Raw genomic sequence first — 23,157 nt, 5'->3', positions numbered from 1 at the left:
TCTTGGCCAACACTAACGCATGGCTGAAAAGTAATGCTGTTAGACTTATCAAAATAAGATGATTCTACAGGGCCTCTTGGACGGAAGTCTGAGATTCAGATTGATAATAAGGAGGGTGCTTCATCGTCAGGCACAAGGATCAAGTTACGAGTTAGTCGTGCAGTAGTGCTTCCTCCTGAGGAGACAACTACTCGTGGGAAGGAGAAATCACGGTTCCATGTTCGGGTGATCGATCTGGATAATCCAGAAGAGGGGCAGCAATCTGATGATGCGCCTAAGTCTCCAGTTTCAGACACTCCTCACGAGGTCATTCCTCTAGTTTCCATTGAGACGCCTCTTTCTCCTCCTGATTTGCTCATAGATGAGTCTCCTCAGAATGCAGTTCCCATTTCAGCTTACGAGCCTTCTCCTGATCAACAACGAGAAAGTGTGTTGAAAGTTCCTGAAGATAATCCCATTTGCATTCAGTTATCAGAAATTGATACTTCCACTTCTGGTTTTGAAGAATTCATGAGGCAATCTTCATGTCCATTGGTAACTGAGCAAACCGTGGTCGCTATTCAAACAGATATTCCTCCCAGGGTGACCACGGTAATTCAAACAGAAACTGCTTCTCTTTTGCCTACGGCTACTACTGGAAGTGAGTTGATGACTTTGCCTCCATGGCTTAGTTCTTTCACCCCGAAAAGAAAGAAGCAAGAGATCTCACCTGATGCCTTTGACTACCAGCAACTCAAACAGTCCAGATCCAAAGTTGCTAAGAAGGCGAAGACTATCTCTAGGGTAACTGTTGATAGCAACAAGATGAAAGTAGCTGAAATTGTGGAACCTATTGCAGATAAACCACTTGATAAAATGTCAGCTGCTGATTATAAGGTTACAAGGGTAGAATTGGGCAAGCAAAGACATGAGGTCATTAAACATGATGCTCAGTTTTCTGTTGCTTCACTAGTGCAAAGGTGTGATGATCTTCTTGCAAAGAAAGACAAGCTAGAAGAAGAAAACCGATAGCTCATGGCAGCCATTCATAAAATCACAAAACCTGCTGCTGAAGGGAGTAACTCCATAGGTTCTTCTGGTTCCCAAGAATCGATTCGTGGAGTGGAAAGAGCTGCTCAGAAAGTACAAGCACTGGATTCCTGGGTTGATCAGCTTCATGATCAATGTGTACAAGTGGTAAAAGACATTTTTCAAATAATGTCTAAGTTGGAAACCATTGAGGAGAAATTGGATCAGACTTCTAACACTTTCAAAAAGAATTTGGAAAGTGTTGAGAAAAGTCTGGCAATCTGGCGTACCATGCCCCAACAACAGCTCAATATCTTGCAGGAGCACGCCATCATCTCTTCCAGGGTCATGTACTTGGAATTTGAAGAACTCATGGAAAACAAGACGCTTGTTCTTAAATCCCTCATTGAGGAGATCAGTGATGCAAGGAGATTCCGGGATGAAGTTTATCGAGGTATTGTCTCACATTGTGAAAGGGCTTCTTGCAATATAGTAAGCCAGGATGGAGAGTTGATTCCAGAAGAAGAGGTTCTTGCTGATTTACAGATGAGGATTCATGATGAATGGAGGAGCGAACAATTCTCGGCAGCTTCAATTCAAGCATTGATCAAACACCAAGCCTTTTTGCATGAGATCCAGTCTACCCTGGATAAAGACAATTCCGCGCTCCTTCGCTGTCACGACATTATTGTGAAGACTATGGTTATTGCTAAGAACACCCATGAACCAAATCCCGAGGAACTACAAGCGAGCATCCGGAAATTTCAAGGATTCGTGTCTTCACAAAATTCAACTTAAGTGTTTTTCAACACTTAGTTGAATTTTCTCTCTTTTGTAATTTTTAGTTGTAATTTTGTTTTGACAAGTTACATGTAAAAGTAATTTATGTAAAATGCAAGTTACACATTACTTGCACTTTTGTAATTACATGTAAGGCAACTACAAGTTGTGTCTGATTAGGACTGTAGTTGGAATAAGTCTTAGTTAGTTAGAGTAACTCTTAGTTAGTTAATGAAGTCTCAGTTATTTATTGAATGAGTCTTGGTGGTTGAGAGAATTTCTCAAGTTAGTTAGGATCCTCCCACCTTTTTCTCAAGGCTCCTATTCTATAAATACTTGAGAGGTCCATTGTAATTATCATCTTTTGAAAAGCAAGCAAAAACTCTGCCAAATTTACAACAAGAAGTCTTTGAGCTTATGTATGTGAATTGAAGGTTTTGAAGAATAAGAAAGAAGGATTACTCAAGTTTTGAGTCTTGGAGCTACATGTTTGAGTTTGAATCTTTTTATTTCTTCTATGCAAAGTATTTTTAAAGGAGCTTAGTCCAATCTGATTTGAAGTCTTTGAGTTGCAAGTAGAGAAGATTAATTAAAATAGGAAACTCTCTTGAAGGAGCAGCAAGTCTTTGAGCTTGCGTCCATTCTTGAGAAAAATTATTGTTTGATAAGAAATAGCAGCAAGTCTTTGAGCTTGCATTATTTCTTGTCTTTGTGTTAAAAGAATAGATTATTTCAGTCTTTGAGCTGTTATCTTTTATTCGTTGTAAAATTTAGTATAGCAAAGGGTAGATAGGACTTCCAATAGTCAAGTCTTTGAGCTTGATATTGCTGTCCCATCCCGAAGGAAGTGACGGAGGTCTTTGCGCTTTCAGGAAACTTCATTTCCTTTCTCTTATTTCACTTGAAAGTGGTTACTGCTATTATTCAATCGCTATCCTTTTCTGTGAAGAGAAAAGGATATTGTCTTTCTTGAAAAAAGAAGAAAGATTGTTGTTCCATCCCATTTTATTTTCCAAGTTGTAGTTAGATAGGGGGAGCCTTCCCTTAATTAAGAGAGTTTTTACTTGTGTGTTGTGGTTGAAACCACAATTTTGTATATTTCCCCAAGTGTACAAAATTTTCAACCAACAGAGTGTTAGGATTTTAAAATTTGCAAGAGCTCTTCAAACCTCTAGAATCGCGCTATAAGAAGTTTTCAAAACGCCATAAATCCATTCGAAACGCCCAAGACTCCAAAGGTAAAATCATGCAGAAGTAAATTGCCCAAACACTATCAAGACCAAGGATCAGATTTCACATTTGAAGAGAAAGGAGAAGCATTTTCAAGATACATCTCACAAAGAGCTTCTCAAGCCAGACGTCGGAATTAAATTTAATATTCATTAAATTAATTAACTAATTTCAAATTAATTTAATGAATTGAAATTGATCGTTTGTAGGTCGCATGACGTCATTAGAGAACCGGGAGAAAAACCTGAAATGCAAATCGAAGAAGGATTGCAATCAAGACCAGGCTCTGAAGACTAGAAAAAAAAAGATGTGCGAACACGCTGCAGGAGTGCGAGAGCAACCAAACATTGGGAACCGTGCCACTGAACAAAGATGACGTCCACTGGCGAGATTGAAGGCAAAAAGCAAAAGAACACTCAGTCTATGCATTCTCAAGAAGGTGCACAGCTGGATTTAATTCCAGAAATTCAGTTTTAAAACTGAAACTACTTTATTGTAAACTGCCTATGGGTCCCACAGAAGATATTTTTGTGGATAACTATTCCCAACCGCCAAGAAGATTGGGTAGACTTGAATTAAAGCCAAATAGTGGCAGGTAGTTGAGATAGTTGTTGGTTGGATAACTGAGAATTTAATGGGCATGGGTTAAGGCTGCCAACTTTTGGATGGCAAGTTGCAGCCCTTGGATGCAGTCCATCCTAGCCTTTGATTCAAAATTGTAATAGCTATAAAAGGCAGAGGCCTTTCTTTTGTAAAGTGTTAGATGGTTAGATAGTTAGAGATTGTTAGATAGTTAGATTTAAGAGTTAGAATAGGTTAGATCTTAGCAGTAGCATAGAGATGTTGCAGAAATTGTTGTAATAGGCAGCTGAAATCAATATATAGACATTGAATTGGTGTTTATTGTCTTGTTTTCATCCTGTTTGCATGGTTTCTCTCAGCATTTTAGATAGATCTTTCTATTTTGGGTGTGTAGGTATTTGATAGATTCAGCCTCATACCATTGAGGATATACTGATTGCGTATCTTTTTGTATGGTTAACCTGAGCCTTTAATTGTGCTTAGTTCAATTGCCTTTAATTGTGCTTAGTTCAATTGCAGGTGTCCATCTGAGCTGCGCCAGAATTGGGTGCTTAGCCGTGCATTTCCAGTCTGAAAATCTTCCAAGTCCCTTCGAATATTGCATCGTTCCTGCAAGGTTGTGAGCTATTCTGGCCAAGCAGGAATTGGTTACGTTGAATCCGTCTACCCGCATACCCGTGTTGTTAGTTTTAGATCTCCTAACCCTTTCCTTTTGCTCTTTATTGCGTAATTCTAGAATCACAGCAGACTAGTTTGTTGCAAATCGTAAGTCCCCCTTGTGTTTTCAGCAAAAACACATCAAACCACTGAGTAGTCCCGTAGTCAAGACCTGACAAAAGAAACCTTGAGGTTGTCCCCTTTGATCAAATATAAAAATCGCATTAGGGACTTCCTTATCTCAAGAGAGGATAGGATATTCAGCTGGTTATTCTATTCTGTGTTGGTCATATGGAGTTTGCAGCAATGCGATTTCAGACATGTCAACAGTATCCCATACTTCCATGTCTTATCTTTTTGTCTTCTTGTCTTTGGGGTTGCCCTTGGAGTTGAACTTGCCATTGCTGTTTTAACATGAAAAAAAAAAATCAGCAGGGTTTTGTACAAATTAACAAAAAAAAATGACTGAATCATTTGAAAAAAAATAGTATTTAAAAACAAGAAATAAATGTAAGGAAATCAATTAGGAAGGGAAATAGAAATTTTTTTGGTAGCATTTCCCCTTTTTTCAAGATTTTTTTGATTTTCAAAACATAGAAATGAAAAAAAAAAAAGAGACATAAATCCTTACCTAGATCTCTTTTGTTGTTTTGATGTTGTTTCCTCTCCTTCTTCAAACCCTATGGACCCGTTTTGAGCAAATACCAATGCCAAATGAGTGAAAAAAAAACACTTTAATATGTTGGCTGGGTGTTTTTTACTGTGTCGTCAAACTCGCCTGAGTCCTTGTCATGGACTCGTGAGTCTACGCCGAGGACTCTCCTAGACTCGGTCGTGAGTCTGTGGTGAGTCGACTCAGTCCGCCACGGACTCGCGAGTTTGAGCGAGTCCGTCGAGTCTGAAAACTATGGTTTTTCTGTAATGTCCCCTTTTTGGGACATTAGGAAAATCCATTTAATAATTAAGTTTAAGTTGTCTACACGTAATAACTTTAAAGACAACTTAATTTAATTATTTATCTAAGAAGATTAAAGTGACTTTTTATGTCAACATCAAATTATAAAGTAAAGTCACTTAATAAATAGAAGAGAATTCCAAGAGACAGGCAGGGGAGGAATGAAGAGTCACAGGTTGAGCTATTTAATAACTTGGAGAGTCTCATTTTGGCATGCTTGGATATATGTTTGGAGATTGTTTCTTTGGAGAGTTTCTGGGAAGCTCTAGTTTTTCAATAGGTTTGAGGACGCAAACCCTTGAGCTTGGAGTCAGTGGACGGAAACCCATTGTCAGTTGGAGTTATCATTCAGGTGGCTCACTTTGTGCTTTAGGTTTTATTTGCTGGTTGTCCAATCCGACTGTAAATGCTGTGGCTGGGATTGGTAATTTCTGCTGTTGTTCTACTGAGGATTTTAATGCAATGTTGATTTCTAATTTCAGAACTATTATTTCAGTCTGAAAATTAATGAATTTCAGTTTAATCTGATGGTGTATTGAAAACAATTGCATGCAAATTGTTGTTTAAATTTTCTGTTGATCATTTGGTCAAAATTTGGAATTAATATCCCTAGGGGGATAATTCATTTTCCTACAGTGAAGAAGTATCCTAGACTGTCTCAAGAGTGATCAAATGTCGTAAATGAGTGGATGAATACATGAATGTTCAAATTCAAAGCATAAACTATCTAAACATGGCATCACTGTGTGATGATAGGATTTCACTTATAAAATATTGTTGAATTGTTTTAAACCTGAAAATTAGATTATTTGTTTTTTTTTGAAGGAAGAAATGTTATATTATTTCATGGTTCACCAAATTTCCAAAGTCAGTGGCGAAGAACATTAATATTCCATGTAGAATACAAAGCCTAAAATATGTAAACTTGAATCTGTTACAATATGCTATGTCCTGTCCTTAGACTGTATTCTAAAGAATCATAATATATTTGGATGCTTTTGTTGATTTGTAAGGTGAGAAAATAATCGGTTCTCACCATTTTGAGTTTGTTATCTACAATTTTCTTATATAGCATTTCTGTTAAGACATATAAGGTCATATCTCCAAGTGTTGGCAAGCATTTATTTCTTGGGACGTATCTATTGAAAATAAATCGAGAATACAACTGATCTGGAACTTAAAACTTTTTATTAAATCGCAAAATTAGTAGAAACTGAGTGCCTTGGTGAGTTCAATTTTCAGTTGTAAAAACTCAAATTTTGATCCTACTTTTTGTATTTGGTGTTACTTTTGAATTGATATCATCATGTCTACTTTGTTAGATATTTGGTCTCTATTAAGTCTTTACCATTTCTAGAAAGAATTGAAAACTTACTGCCTATACTGGTGGAGTCAATTAGAGTTGCGAAGGTAGGGAATTGTTCTTGGTATGGAAATTTTGTTGAACCAAATTCATACTATATCACCTAGAGGGTTCTGTTAATATATGAAAACTTTTCTGCCCATATGAAAGGTGAGTATTGTTTTGGAAGGTTGAACTCTGCATGTTTTTACAATCCTCAGCTTTCACATTCATTTATTCAAACTATATTCTTTAATTTGATTAAATCTATATCAAAAAGGTAACCTTCCATTTGATGCACTATGTCTGGGGTACTAAACCCGTGCGCATGTGGGTGTGTGAGAGAGAGAGAGTCAATTAGAGTTGCCAAGGTAGGGAATTGTTCTTGTTATGGAAATTTTGTTGAACCCTAGAGTGTTCTATTAATATATGAAAACTTTTCTGCCCATATGATAAGGTGAATATTGTTTTGGAAGGTTGAAATCTGCATTTTTTTACAATCCTTAGCTTTCACATTCATTCATTCAAACTTTATTCTTTAATTTGACTTAATCTATATCAAAAAGGTAACCTCCGTGTCAGGGGTACTAAACCCCATGCACACATGTGTGTGTGTGTAAGAGAGAGAGAGAGAGAGAGAGAGAGAGAGAGAGAGAGAGAGAGAGAAGAAATGTAAAATTCTATTTCATGCATTGTGTCTTACATCCTAATGCCCAAATATTTACACATCTAGGATGGACTAAGAGAGGGAGTGAACAAGAGTGTAATGTTCCTACTAGTTAGAGACCACTGTCCTACAAAACAGACTGTTAGAATGCAACAAAATATATATTACTAATCTAATTTGCAATTAAACTTCAATTATTTAATAGGAAATTTATTCTAATATTCTTTGATGATATACTTATTTACAGCAAGACATGGGAAGAACATCTCCGACACATTGAGGAGGTATTAAATATTCTTGAGTCTGAATCATTATATGCCAAAGTCTCTAAGTGCGAATTTGGGATGAAAGAAATCATCTACCTAGGACGCAAAATTAGTGAGGCCGGAGTGAGTGTTGATGAAGAAAAGATCAGGGCCATCAAGGAATGGCCCACCCCTAGAACCTTAACACAATTAAGGGCATTTGTGGGACCATGCAGCTACTATAGACGTTTTGTAAAAGGGTTCTCCAAGATTGCAGCACCCCTTACTGATCTAACTAAGAAAGGGGCTTTCACATGGAATGACCAAGCCCAATAGGCTTTTGAACGACTTAAAATAACCATGAGCTCATGTCCAGTATTGGCCATTCCCGACTTCTCTATACCTTTTGAACTACAATATGATGCGTCCGGGGAGGGAATTGGGGCAGTCCTCATGCAAAAGAAACACCCCCTAGCCTTTGAGAGCCGTAAATTTACTGAAACAGAAAGACACTACTCTATTTATGACAAAGAAATGCTAGCCATAATGCACACCTTAGCCAAATTTCGCCAATACCTTGTCTGTGGGAAGTTTAGTGTGAAAACTGATCATAACAGCCTACGCTTCTTCTTGACCCAAAAGGATCTTAATGATAGGCAACAAAAATGGGTGAGTAAAATACAAGCCTACGACTTTGATATAGAATATGTAAAAGGGGTGAATAACGGGGCAGCAGATGCATTATCCCGAAGAGCCCACCTCAATACCCTTACCAACATTTCTAAGGACTAGAAGGAAGAAATCCTTAATGAATATGACCAAGATCCACAAGCAAAGGAAATTTTGAAGGGAAACCCTCCCAATGAAGATTTTAAAGTTAGGGGAGATCTCATCTTATACAAGGGAAGGGTATACTTGACCCCTCAAACCAAATTCAAAAGAAAAATCCTAAAATAATTCCATGATAACCCCCTGGCAGGACATCAAGGGTACTATAAAACTTATAAACACATTAGGGAGAAGTATGCATGGAAAGACCAAAAAAGAGATGTCTAGAAATATGTACAGGAGTGCCTAACCTATCAATGCAACAAAACCGAACTCATCCACCCAGCTAGGTTTCTTCAACCATTACCTATTCCCAATCAAAAGTGGGAGAGCATTTCTATGGATTTCATAACAGGGTTGCCAAGGGCACAAGGAAAGGATAGCATTTTTGTGGTGGAAGATAGACTCACGAAGTATGCCCATTTCCTTGCAGTCTCCACATAATACAAAGCCTACCAAATAGCCGATCTATTCTTTAGGGAAATTTTCAGACTCTACGGACTCCCTTAGAATATTGTCAGTGACAGAGATAGCAAGTTTATTAGCCAATTCTGGCAATAACTCTTTCGAATGGCAGGAACAGTCTTGACCCCTAGTACTAGTTACCATCCTCAAATTGATGGGCAAACTGAAATAGTGAACAAATGGATAGAGGGCTACCTAAGAAATTATGTTACAGGGCAACAGACTGCTTGGGTTAACTGGCTACACCTAGGAGAACATTGTTACAACACGACACACCACATGTCAATAGGGATGAGTCCCTTCCAAGCCTTGTACGGCTATGAGGCCACAACTTTTGGGGAATTAATAACCCAAGAAAGCAAAGTACCAAGAGCACAAGATTTTGTTCAATAGAGTGGGACATCATGAAGTGATGGAAATGTTGTCATTGATGTCAAAAGAATTAGATGTCTTTGATGTCAAAGATGTAAGAAGACAATTAGTCTTGTCAAAGGTGATGATTAAGGAATTGGATAACTATGATTTATATGAAGAAGACATCTACATGAAACCATTAATGATCAGAATTGAAGGCATCTCCATGATTAGACTAGTGATCAGTATTGAAGATGAACTCCATATACAAGATGAGGGTATACAGTGATCAATGCAGCGATCTGTTTACAAAGACAATGAACCACTAAGCAACAAACTGATATATAATATTGTGCATGCACAACAAGACATGACTACAGCAACAAATGGCTACAGAATACATATATGTTTATATACAGCAGCATATAGATATATGACTAAAGTAAATACACATACAACATATAGATGACTATCTGAAATTCATCTATAACATACAGGTGCATACATGTACACAGATACACAGAGAGTATATTATGCAGGTGCAGAAATTGAAGGAGTTTGGATGTGTAGCAAGTAATATGTAGAGATCAAGGATTAGTAATTAACAAACTGTTTGATAATACGTATTGTTGATCTGTTTTTTATGCACATGCGAACACAGAATAAAATACCTAAAGGTACCTTATCCTCTCTTGAGCAAAGTTTCCCGACTGCTGAAGATCTCGCCGAAGGATCAGTCGAGGCAACTCCAAGGTTCTTGTATGTAGGTTCTCTACTCGTGGATAAGCTCTCTGTGGTATGATGTGATTTTGCTGGAATCACAAGGGGACTTACACTTGACGACCTAAACGTCTGATTTGCTTTGAATATTACTGGAACACAGGATTTCACTAGCCTAGATTTTGAAAAAAGAAACAAGGATGAGGGCGAGGAAAGGATCTAATTCTGACACTAGGAATGTAAGAGCAATGAATGACCTTTGATGAAATTCTAACTAAGTCTTGTTTTGACATCCCAGGACCATCTCCACAAGGTTAGTGCGATCTTTGGAGGAAAGCTTTATGATGTTCAAATCATCACTACAGGCATAGACACCATCAGGTTGATGCATGTCAATGAAGAAGCGACAATTAAAGTTAAGCTCAAGCTGAATGATTCCAGTTGACTACACAAGGCAAGTCTGCAATCAACAAACTGCTAGTAGTATGGATATACAAATTTCACCATCAATCAAACACATTTCTTCCACTCATCTAATAACATGAAATCAAATCTGAGAAGTATAAAGACCATGCAAATTGTTGAATCGACCCATAGATTTCACCATTTCTTCAATGAAGTTTTACAAGCCTTTTACAACAACATCTTGGCAACAATCTTTGCCTTCTCTTTCTATTCTACTCTAATTGCTATTCTATCAATTGACTATTCACTATTTCTAACTATTCACCTTCTAACTACTGACTATTGACTAACTATTAGCCTTTACAAATGAGGAGCCAGGGCTTATATAGTGCCCACAATACAATTCAATGGCTTAGATCAATTTGAGATCAATGGCCAAGATTTTACAATGAAACCCTAATTAGGGTTTGTTACAACAAACTTAATTCCGACCAATGAAATAATTGCATTATTTGGACACATGTCTAATCTGGAATATTCGACCAATGGATAGCCGGGGTAGGTACATCGAAGTTAGTGCCATCTTTGATGAGTAAGGTACATTGAATCTGGACATGCTGAAGTGGACCAACCCGACTGGAGGAGTGATGATTGGGATGCCACCTTGTCTTTCCTTCAAATGTTGGACTGGAAGTGGTTGTCCTTGATGAGGCTGGGGTGGAGAAGGTTGTCCTTGTTGATGCTGGGCTGGAGAAAGTCGTCCTTGTCTTGGCCTGGTCTTCTTTCATCTGCTAAAACGAACCAAAAGATGATTAAGGACACATGATAAATTCATTTCAACATAGCATTTTCAACTTAAATTATCAACAAAAAGATATTAACATGAAACTTGCTCAAGATTTTCTCCAGGAACAGACCCTATAAGAATTTCGCCCTGGACCCTTTGGAAGGGTCAGGAGCGAAATTCCAACTTTAGCTCAAAATTCACATTTTTGAAGGTCAAACATCTTTCCAAGGCATTCCAAATAGCTTTTCTCACCCTAGTCCAGGCCTGACTTAGCACAAAATTTGGAGAAAAGGATGGTTTTAGTGTTTTTCGCTCTGGACCCTTTGGAAGGGTCAGGAGCGAATTTCTTGTTTGTAGCTCATTTTTTTCATCATTTCAACTTCAATCCACCTCACAGGGCAAGGAAACACTTTTCTTCTCTCATCCAACCCAAGTTTATCTTGATTTTGCAAGGCAAAATAGGTGATTGAAGGATTTTCGCCCTGAACCCTTTGGAAGGGTCAGGAGCGAATTTCCTCTTCTGGCCTAAAATCATCACTTCTGGAGACAACCATCGACTTAAGGGCAATCACAAGGGCATCTTTTACCTTGGTCTAGGCATAGCTTAGCATAAATTTGAAAGGAATATGTAGATTTTAGGATTTTCGCTCTGGACCCTTTGGAAGGGTCAGGAGCAAAAATCATGTTTTAGGGTTATTTCCTCATCCTTTCAACTTCAAATCACCTCCAAGACTTAGAACACCTTTCCTCACTCCTCTCTAGGCCATAAAAATCAAAATTTTACCTTGCCTTGCAAAGAAAATAGGTGGAATTGGGATTTTCGCTCTGGACCCTTTGGAAGGTTCAGGAGCGAAAATCACTTTTAGGCTCAATTCCTTCAAGTTTGATAATTATTGACCATTCAAGGACATGCCTAAAGACACCTCTAATCTTGACCCACACTAGACTTGGCATAAATTTGAGGGAAAAGATAGGTTTTGCACAATTTCGCCTTGGACCCTTTGGAAGGGTCAGGGGCGAATTTCATGATTTGCTTGTTTATCCTCATTCAATTCCATTCTTTTCACTTTGTTTACTTGGACTCTTATGCTTGGATCCCTCTCCCATGCTTGCAACATTTCGCTTGACCTCAAAGTGACTAGAAAAGAGAATTTCACTAGAAATCATGGCCAGGGACAGGACCTATAATGAATTTCGCCTTGGACCCTCTTGAAGGGCCAGGAGCGAAATTCTTCCTCTAGCCCAAAATCATCACTTTTTGAGACAAAAATCCATTCAAGGGCAATCTTAAGGGCTTCTATCGTCCTTGTCTAGGCCTGACTTGGCACAAATGTGAAAGGAATAGGTGGATTTAGGATTTTCGCTCTGGACCCTTTGGAAGGGTCAGGAGCGAAAATCTCATTCTTGACTTGATCCTTCATCTTTTCACCTCCAATCTTCTCTGGAAGGTAACAAAACATCATTCTTCACCCATGAGACAAGGTTTGTGGTCTAAGCAAGGTCAAAAAAAATAGGCTTGCAAGGAATTTCGCTCTGGACCCTTTGGAAGGGTCAGGAGCGAAATTCACCTTCTTGGCTAGAACCCTTCATTTTTTCAAAGCTTTCAAACATTTCCAACGTCCAAACTTGTCTACTCTTCCCTTCAAAATGCCTTGCAAATCAAAATTTGGTCAAATAAGGCAAGAAATGAGTCTTAGGTCGATTTTCGCTCTGGACCCTTTGGAAGGGTCAGGAGCGAAAATCTTTATTTAGGCTTTAATTGCTCATTTTTCAAACTTCAATCTTCTCCTGGAGGCAAATATAGATTGTTTTCCACTTGAGGAACCAGGTTTTAAGCCCATTCAAGGTAGCAAATGAGGATTATAGTGAATTTTGCTCTGGAGTCTGGACCCTTTGGAAGGGTCAGGAGCGAAATTCCTATTCTTGGCTAAAATCTTCATCTCATCCACCTTTACTCACCTCCCAAGGTCAGAACATGTCAAAAATCCCCCAAACATGCCTAAGGACACCTCTAATCTTGACCCACACTAGACTTGGCATAAATTTGAGGGAAAAGATAGGTTTTGCACAATTTCGCCCTGGACCCTTTGGAAGGGTCAGGAGCGAAAATCTCATTCTTGACCAAAAATCATCATTCTTTCAACTTGAAACTTTATTGCAAGGTAAAATCTCATCTCTCTTTGCCCTAGGAACAAGGTTTTATGCCTAAGAAAGGTAAAAAAAGTAGGCTTGTAAGGAATTTCGCCCTAGACCCTTTGGAAGGGTCAGGAGCGAAATTTCCTTTCTTGGCTAAAATCTTCATTCCTCAATGCTATCAAACACTCTCAAAGACAAGATCATGTCCATTTCCCCTCTCAACATGCTTTGGACATCACAATTTGGTCAAATAGGGAAGGAAATGAGGTCTAGGAGGATTTTCGCTCTGGATCCTTTGGAAGGGTCAGGAGCGAAAATCATGGTTTGGGCTTGTTTCTTCCTTTTTCCAACTCAAAATTGCCTCAAGAGGTAACTAAACATCATCCTTCACCCAAGGGATAAGGTCTTAAGCCAAAACAAGGTCAAAAGAATAGGCTTGCAAGGAATTTCGCTCTGGACCCTTTGGAAGGTTCCAGAGCGAAATTTCCTATTCTAGGCTAGATTACTCACTTTTCAAACTCCAAACCACTTCAAGAAGCAAACTTAGATCATTTTCCACCTGAGGAAGAAGGTTTCAAGGTCAAACAAGGTAGGAAATGAAGTTTATGATGAATTTCGCTCTGGACCCTTTGGAAGGGTCAGGAGCGAAATTCTCCTTTAGGCCAAAATCTTGTTCTTCAAAATCAATCAAACTCCCTCTCAAGGCAAAACATACCCATTCATCTCCCATCAAGCCAATGCCTAGCCAAAATAAGGAAGAAAACAAGAGTTATAAGGATTTTCGCTCTGGACCCTTTGGAAGGGTCAGGAGCGAAATTCCTCTCCCAGGCTAGAATCCATCATCCCAAGGTCTAAAATCTCCTCTCCAAGGCAAAGTTGCATCAAACCTTCTCAATTATGCCTCAAAAGTCTACAAACTTGGTCAAGCTAAGGAGAAAAATAGAGGAAATATGAATTTTGCTCTGGACCCTTTGGAAGGGTCAGGAGCGAAATTCACCTTAGACCATGATCCTGACTTCATTTTTTCGCATTTCTTCATTCAAACAAGTGCTTTTGCCTTCATTCAAGCCTAGGAATGCGTTAGTTCTAGGTTTTGGTCAAAGTAGAATGTCTTATGGAGAATTTCGCTCTGGACCCTTTGGAAGGGTCAGGAGCGAAATTCGCTTTGGACCCTTTGGAAGGGTCAAGTGCGAAATTTGACATTTTGGAGTCTCCTTCAGGATCATTTTATGGAATATAACATTTAAGTATAAGTGACATTTATACTTTAAGTTATATTCCATATATACTTTCAAGATGTTTGAGAGTGGTTTCGGACCTCCAGGAGTTATATTGCAAAATCTAGTTTTTGGAGGATTCTTCAGTTTTCCAGACTTAGTCAAATTTCAGGATCAGGACATTCCAGACTTAGCCAAATTTTAGGGCATTTGAAGATCAGGATGACATTCCAAACTTCATCACTCACCAACTTGACCTAGCTCGGACCTTCAAGAATGATACCCACTCACAAAGCAAGACACAATTAGCAACAAGAGCAAAACCAGGCCCTAAGGAAGACTCTCAAAGAAACCCTAATTCTGGGGCCCTGTGGACTCACCTTGGCTCAAGCAAAGCCTGTAACCCAACAATCCCCTCGACAACACTCATCCTGCAAAGGCTAACAGACAAAACCCTAAAAGACCTAGAAAACAAACCCTAGAAAGCAAAAAGAAGGGGTCCCCATTTGCAATGGGGCGATGTGTGAATACGTCACAACACGTATCAAAGTGAAATATATACCATACATGTTGGTCAATTTCCTCAGTAATACATAATAAAAATAATAAGACAAAAAGCTATAAAGGCCAATCACGTTGAAGACATAGAAATTATGGACTTTAGAAGCAACCATTATCATTGAGGCATTTATTAATTTGTTTATAAGAAGCAATTATATGCTAAGATGGTGATTTGTTTAAAAAAGAAGTAATTATTAAAAGATAGTGTTTTTTTAAAGTGACAGACAAAGACAAAAAGTCAGAGAATAAGACAAAACAGAACAAGACAAAGGACACATAAGACAAAAATGCAAATAAGACAAATGTCTTGGAAAAGGATATGGCTCATTAAAGGAAATACGAGTATTTTTGTTAAAAGAATATTTTCCGAGAAAGATGTGATTAAGAAGACTCGTCAAATGGTAACCTACGATTATTATACATTCAAAGGTGCAAAGTCTATCACACGAAAGAAAGTGATTAATATTCTTAAAGACAACGGTCTTCACATGAGGACAAATTGTTTTACTAAAAAACAAATTCTTTGTCTCATATGCAATGTTGTCTTATTCAAAAAGGTAAACCTTTTTGTCTTATTCAAGGTCAAAAGGCAGCGCTTGAGATAAGAAAGGTTTGTCAATTAATTAATATAATATGTCTTTTAAGACAAGTCAGCAAAAAGGTACGATTTATTTGGAAGAGTTATATTTACGAAAGGACGCATCTCAAAGGAGGTATAAAGATATAATTTGTAAGAAAAAGAATATAAGTATTGTGAAGCATCGTCTCTCTTATATGAGTCGTATTCTTTCAAAGAAGATTTAAATACAATAAGAATATGAGAGTGTAGTGTGCTAGGTGTAAATATTGAAAAGATTTGAATAGAAGAATTTGAGCAGATTAATGAAGCAGATTATGCAGATTTAAAATTTGTAAGAATTCCTTGGTCAGTCATAGAGACGAATGAATGCAGTTCTGACAGCTATCCAGAGGAAATTATTAGCAGATGTTGATACGGAGAGATTAAAAGAATACGATCAGAAGAATCTGGTGTGTATAACTCTAATTGGAGATCATAAGAAGAAATACGACTGTAACTGAATATATAGAAAGAAGCTTTATGTTGAGAAGAATATTAGAGTGATCTTTAGATTGATTCTATGTAAATTTGGAAGCGAAATAAATACAGAGAATATGTTTGTTAAGAATAAAATAGTAGACCGAGTGTCTCATTTGTGAATAACTACTATTGAGAATTTTTGAATGTGTAAGAATAGTCTTTGTGAAAAGAAAAGTTTATGTAACTTATATATTGCAGTTTGTTGAGGAAATTATGATTAAGATTTAATCAGTTTATTTTCGTGAGTGAATAGGGTAAAGGGTGAGCTTTATCCTTGTGAGTGGCAGCTCACTAAATTAGTGAAGGGGTTGGACCCTGTTGTAGGTTGAAGCCTACAAATTGGAGTTAGGGACTTAGATCTTCCTGTAGGTTGGAGCCTACGAAAAACAGTGAGAGGAGTTGGAGCTCCTTGTGGGAGGTTGCCCACAAAAAGAGGTTGTGTACCTCTAAACATTTTGTAAAAAGAAATTATTAAGTTATAATATACTGATTCACCCCCCCTTAGTATATTTGAGTACTCTTCATGAAGATCTTGAAAGAGAATTTACAACAAGCCCAAAACCAACAAAAGATCTATGCAGACAGGATGCGTACCGAAAGGACGTCCGAGGCCGGAGATCTGGTGTTTTTAAGGTTACAACCATATAAACAATCTTCCCTCAAGAAGAATGGGGCTGAAAAATTGAAATCCCGGTTCTATGGACCTTACAAGGTAATTCGAAGGATTGGGGAAGTAGCTTATGAAGTAGAACTACCCAAAGACAGTAAAATACATAATGTGTTCCATGTCTCCCGACTTAAGAAGGTTCTTGGACAACACTTGGCTCCATGCAGTGAACTACCTCCCCTAGATGATGAAGGGAAACTCACCTTGTACCCTGAGATCATTCTAGATACGCGAAAAAGGGAGCTTAGGAACCGAACCATTACTGAATACCTGATAAAATGGAGGAATCTTCCAAATGAGGATGCTACTTGGGAAAAAGAAGAAGATTTAAAAATGCTTGAGGACAAGCAAAGTTGAGACGGAGGGACTGTGATAACCCTCTATTGTATCACATGATGTAAATCTTACCTCAGTATCTACTCTTTATTTCTTTTACATTTGTACACCCTACTAGGATTATTACTCGCAATATATGTATGAAGTTATTAATAATAATTAAATAAACTTATGCAAAGGGTGAAAGAATGCACCAATAATAATAATAATAGCATATATTAATGAGTTCCTTAGAAACATATAAAATAAAGAAATAAATTATCAAAATAATGTTAATATATTAAATAAGGTTAATATAAGAAATAAACTATTAAATAATGTTAATGAAGAAAAGATCAGGGCCATCAAGGAATGGCCCACCCCTAGAACCTTAACACAATTAAGGGGATTTGTGGGACTATGCAGCTACTATAGACGTTTTGTAAAAGGCTTCTCCAAGATTGTAGCACCCCTTACTGATCTAACTAAGAAAGGGGCTTTCACATGGAATGACCAAGCCCAATAGGCTTTTGAACATCAAAGAATATTAGAAGAAATATCCTCAATTGTTGCCTGAACGTATGATTCATGCGTGACTGGAAGGTGGCCAGGGCGTTAGTGAGACCAAATGGTAGGACCAAAAACTCGAAATGCCCATAATGACATCTGAATGTTGTTTTGGGGATATCCTCTTCCCTCATTTTAATCTGATGGTATCCTGACCTTAGATCAATTTTAGAGAAATATCTTGCCCCATGTAGTTCATCCATTAATTCGTCAATTCTCGGAATAGGGTATCTGTTTTTTAGTCTTTTTATTCAGGGCCCTGTAATCTATTCACATTCTCATCGTCTCATCTTTTTTCTTGACCAATACCACTAATGAAGCAAAGGGGCTGCTGCTTGGTTGGATATGTCCCATTTCTAATAACTCTTTTATGGTTTTTTCAATCTCCTCTTTGAATTTGTGGGGGTGGCGGTAAGGAGTTGTAATGACGGGTTTTGCTCCTTCTAACTCAATGGAGTGTTCAAATCCTCTTTTTGGGGGTAAGCCCTGGGGAATGTCTTCAAAGACCTTTTTGTGTCTCTTAAGGATGGGTTGAATATCTCTATGAACGGCTTGATCTTCGGTCGGAGATTTATCCAAGACCATACATTGGGCGACCCACTCTCCTTGATCATGCCTAAGGATTTTTTCCATTTTATTACATGATACTATCTTTGGAGAGCCATCACGGATTCCTTTTAAGGTTATTTCTCTCCCTTCATGTTGGAAGCATATTTCCAGATTTGGACTGTCCATGGTGAACCGGCCCAATGAGTTTATCCATGGCATCCCCAAAATGATGTCGTTCTCTAAATTCACCACAAAGAAGTTCCTCTTAATTGTATGTTCCCCCAAGGTGACTTCCAATTGAGGTATAATTTTAGTGCACCTGTATATGACTCCGTTGCCCATGATCACTTCAAACCCTCCAAACTCTTGGGTTTTTAACCTTCTCTTTGTCGTTAAGTGTTTGCTAATGAAATCATGTGAGGCTCCTGTGTCTACCAAGGCGATTACTTTTTGTCCTTTGATTATCCCTTTGAGTTTGAAGCATCTATTCTCACTTCCTTGAGTGATGACTGCCAAGGTACCCGGCTCGTTGCCTTCAAACCTGGCCTTTTTATAGGGTCTTTCCTCATCCCGTATTTCTTCTGTGTTATTTAACTGTCCTCTTTTACATTCGTGGCCCTTCCCCCATGGGGCCTTGCATTTGAAACATAACCCCTTCTCCATGAGTTCCTCTCTCTCCTTACATCGGTGATTCATACTCCAAGTTTTTTTGCAAAAGCAACAAGGCCTCTCTCAGTGGTCCCTCTGGGGCCCCTTATTCCTATGTGGTGTTTTGGCTGGGATGTTCTTGGGGGCATTATATTCGACCATCCTAGTTTTCTTAATGGCCTCTACTAAATTTTGTGGTTCCAAGGGTTTTACAAAATTTTTAATAGTCTTTCAAGCCTTCTAAAAACATGTAAGTAAGCCTTCTCTGGGATAGGTCGGGGACCATTACTGATAGGTTTTCGAATAGGTCGATATAGTCTTCAATGGTTCCAGATTGCTTAAGGTGGGTTAACTCTTGGAAGTACCATTCTGAGTCCTTCTGATCAAACCGGCTGATGAGTTTTTGAGTAAACTCATTATAGGTGGAGATATTTTTGTGGCCTAGGGTAATGAGACCATTATGCCACTAATTATGGGCTGCTCCGGTTAAATGGAGTATGGCAAACTTTATAGCATCTCCTTCGGTCATGGGGCTGTATGAAAGGTATGTATCTAGTTTTTGGACCCAAGCTTGGGCGATATCCTTTCCTGACCCATCAAAGCATGGTAGGGACATTTTGTTAACTTTAGCTTTGAGGTCTTTACCCATATGCTTTCTCCTTCTACCTTCATTAGTCTTGGATTCACAGAAGTACCTGAAGGAAACCACCCTCTGAACTTCCAGCTCTAATCTAGCATAAATTTTGGCAATTTCTTCCACCCCAAGTGTGGCTTGCTCCTCTTCATCTCCCATATGTTCTTCTCCTGGAAGAAATTTGGGAATTGTTTGTCTAGAACTTTGAGGAGATCGTTCGTTATCGGCGTGATTAGAGTGTGTCTCTCTTCCACGGTTTGGAATATCTCTATTGTTGCTATTTGTACTTTGGAGGATTAATTGGCTCATTCTTTCGAATTTCTCATTGGTTTGCTCCATGAAACTCTGAAGTTGTTTGGCTAATTGATCGGCCATTGCTTTCGTGCCTTTCTTCCTCTGATATGTGATCATAAACTAAGTCTCCCTTCCACAGGTTGGCAAGATTATGCTCTGATACCACTGTAATGTCCCTACTAGTTAGAGATCACTGTCCTGCAAAACAAATTGTTAGAATGCAACAAAATATATATATATTACTAATCTAATTTGCAATTAAACTTCAATTATTTAATTAAAACTAATCTCAATTCTTATTTAATAAAAAGGATACGAATGCAGTATTGGGATATGCCCTTAGGCGGTTGTAATGCTCGCCTTCTTGGAACCCATCATGGTTCCAAGCCTTACCAGGGAAATCGATGGATAAGTCGATCCCCGTCTTGGATGTAGCATCTTACAACCAAGCCTACGAAGGAAGATCGTCATATATGATCTATTCTTTGCCTTGGATGATACATTTTATCATCCAAGTCTGCCGAAGAGGACCGACAAGATCCGTCTCTTCTTGGGTTAGCCTTTGACACCCAAGCCTTTAACACATATGCATATGAATACTCAGTATATACTGCCTACCAGGGATTATCATAATCCTTGAATTAGGCTAAGGGAATTTCCTTCCAATAGCCTCCATCACATAGCCAAATTATTGTTATTCATATAACATTTTATATGTCATTATCGTTTATATTTTATGCCTGCATCTACATATTCCTTAATTACTATTATTGATCTTATATACATACAAATATCCTGCATACATACATATATCTATTGCTACATATACATGAGACAATATTAGTATAAACTGTAACTCTGTCAAAGAGATTGGTATACTATCACATACGACAGAACCATCATAAATATATATGTGTGTGTGTGGCACACATGTCCACACACATATATATCCCTGTGGCATGTAAATCAACTGCTTACCTGTTTCACAGTCTGCAACCTTCCTTTCCTCCCGTTTTCTCCTCCTCCATGTCCCCCCCTTTGCTCTGCGGTTGTCTTCCTTTATACCCCGTGGAGGGGAAGGGTTGCGTCCCACCACGGGGTCCCTTCCGCGGGAAGGGGTGTGACAGTGGTCGCAGCCCAGGGCTGCGACTCCCGTCCCATCACTTCCCGCAGGGGGGGGGGGGGGTAATCAACATGGCGTTAACTCCTAAAATGAACTTAGGATATATTAATGCTATTTAATAATTAACATGAATCATTTAATAATTTATTTCTTCATCGTTTAATATATTAAATGTATTAACATTATTTAATAGTTTATTTCTTATATTAACCTTATTTAATATATTAACATTATTAATAATTTATCCCCTCATTTAATATATTAACATTATTTTGATAATTTATTTCTTTATTTTATATGTTTCTAAGGAACTCATTAATATATGCTATTATTATTATTGGTGCATTCTTTCACCCTTTGCATAAGTTTATTTAATTATTATTAATAACTTCATACATATATTGCGAGTAATAATCCTAGTAGGGTGTACGAATGTAAAAGAAATAAAGAGTAGATACTGAGGTAAGATTTACATCATGTGATACAGTAGAGGGTTATCACAAAGAGAGAGTTTTATATTTAAAAAAGACAACCTTCCATTTCATGCACTGTTTCATGGGCACTAAACCCATGTGTGCGTGTGTGTGTGTGTGTGAGAGAGAGAGAGAGAGAGAGAGAGAGAGAGAGGGGTAACTAAAGCAAGGGAACTCAAAAGTACATTATGTTGCATTCAAAATGTATGTGTGAGAGAGATGTTTGGAAAAAATCAAAGCAGGTAATGGGGACTCAAAAGTATATTCAATTGCATTCAAAATGTACCAAGAGAGAAGAACCTTATGTTGTGAAAAATTTAACAATCTCCTAAAGCAATGCAGATACAACTAGAGGAGATAAACCCAACAAGATTGGTACAAGTGGTTGTATCTCAAGTTGTATGATGAAATAGAAAGATCAAATTTATGCATCTGATAATAACATCTATGCTACTATTAGTATGTGGCCAGCACTCATTCTATTGTAGGATTTGAAGGACCATTTTTATAGATGTCATATGGTCTTGACTTTTTATGCATGCAAGCAAATGTGAGCTCAATTTGTTGTTATTATGAATTTCTAATTCCAAACAAGCATGTAAATCATGCCTGCATTGTTTCTTTACTTATCCTGCTTCTATTTATTTTGATCTTTAACATGGTCTTGTGATGCTTATGCTCATTGTGCAGGGTGAGGAATCTAGAACTATTCAAGCAGCAGGAACTCTGTTAAAGAATAAGCTATGTAATCTTACCCTTTTGGGAGATCCTGAAAAGATAAATGAACTTGCTAGTCAATTTAAAGTTGATCTTAAATGTGCTCATATCATCAATCCATTAGAATCACCTTTGAGAGACAAGTATGCCACAATGCTGTATGAATATCGCAAGGAGAAGGTGCGTCTTCATTTATTTTAGTGCTACCATTAGAGCATTATCTTAATCATTTTCATTTTTTTCAGTAAAATGTGCTTGAGTTGTAATATTCACAAACATTTTATGCTTTTTCTATTTAATATGGGCTAAAATATCTATTTCAAAACCAAAAAGCATATGCATTGCCAACAAACATAAGTTACTAAAGTTTTTAATTTATTTTTTCTTTATCTGAGATTTTTGGTTCTTTAATGAAGATCTTCAGCTTGTACAAAATGAACTTGCTAGTCAATTTAAAGTCAATCTTAAATGTGCTCATATCATCAACCCATTAGAATCGCCTTTGAGAGACAAGTATGCCACAATGCTATATGAATATCACAAGGAAAAGGTGCATCTTCATTTATTTTAGTACTACCATTAGAGCATTATCTTAATGATTCTCATTTTCTTCAGTAAAATGTGCTTGAGTTGTAATGTTTACTAACATTTTATGCTTTTTGTGTTTAATATGAGCTAAAATATCTATTTCAAAACTGAAAAGCATATGCATTGCCAACAAACATAAGTTTCCAAAATTTCTTTTCTTTACCTGAGATTTGCAGCAGCTGGATGACATCATTCCATATGTGATATGTCATGTTTGGTGCTTTATTTTATAAGTGAAATAGCCCTAGGAAGGAGTGTCCATTTTGGGTTTCTAGCATGTGGGAGGTATGAGAGGGATATCTGCCCCTTTTGATTTGCATATTCATCTCCATTGAGGCATTTAGGCCTGCTAAACAAATCTGGGTGAGGTCTAATCAGTTTGTGGTCAAAGAAGGTGATTATCATCAATATTGTGATTTGCCCCTGTGCTTTACATGTTACCTATTTTTCGCTCCTGGCTGAAAAATAGGTTGAGAAATGCTAGCATGAACAAAAGAAAGCTAGTGGATACTTATTCTCTGTTTTTGTGTTTTAAAGATGATGT

The 23,157-nt window shown here is 37.7% G+C and overlaps 1 protein-coding gene across 2 annotated transcripts in view; it reads left to right on the top strand.

Moving 5' to 3' along the window:
- LOC131061425 (uncharacterized) overlaps positions 1 to 23,157 on the top strand; it is a 167,592-nt gene that overhangs the window by 130,490 nt on the left and 13,945 nt on the right. For both annotated transcript variants that reach the window (XM_057995088.2, XM_057995089.2), the window contains one exon: positions 21,999 to 22,205. In XM_057995088.2, coding sequence (XP_057851071.2) covers positions 21,999 to 22,205 — 207 coding nt within the window. The remainder of the gene's footprint in view (positions 1 to 21,998; positions 22,206 to 23,157) is intronic.

This window comes from Cryptomeria japonica, chromosome 8 (genome assembly GCF_030272615.1).
Source record: "Cryptomeria japonica chromosome 8, Sugi_1.0, whole genome shotgun sequence".
Lineage (NCBI taxonomy): Eukaryota > Viridiplantae > Streptophyta > Pinopsida > Cupressales > Cupressaceae > Cryptomeria > Cryptomeria japonica.
This window is presented reverse-complemented; position numbering and strand designations above follow the sequence as displayed.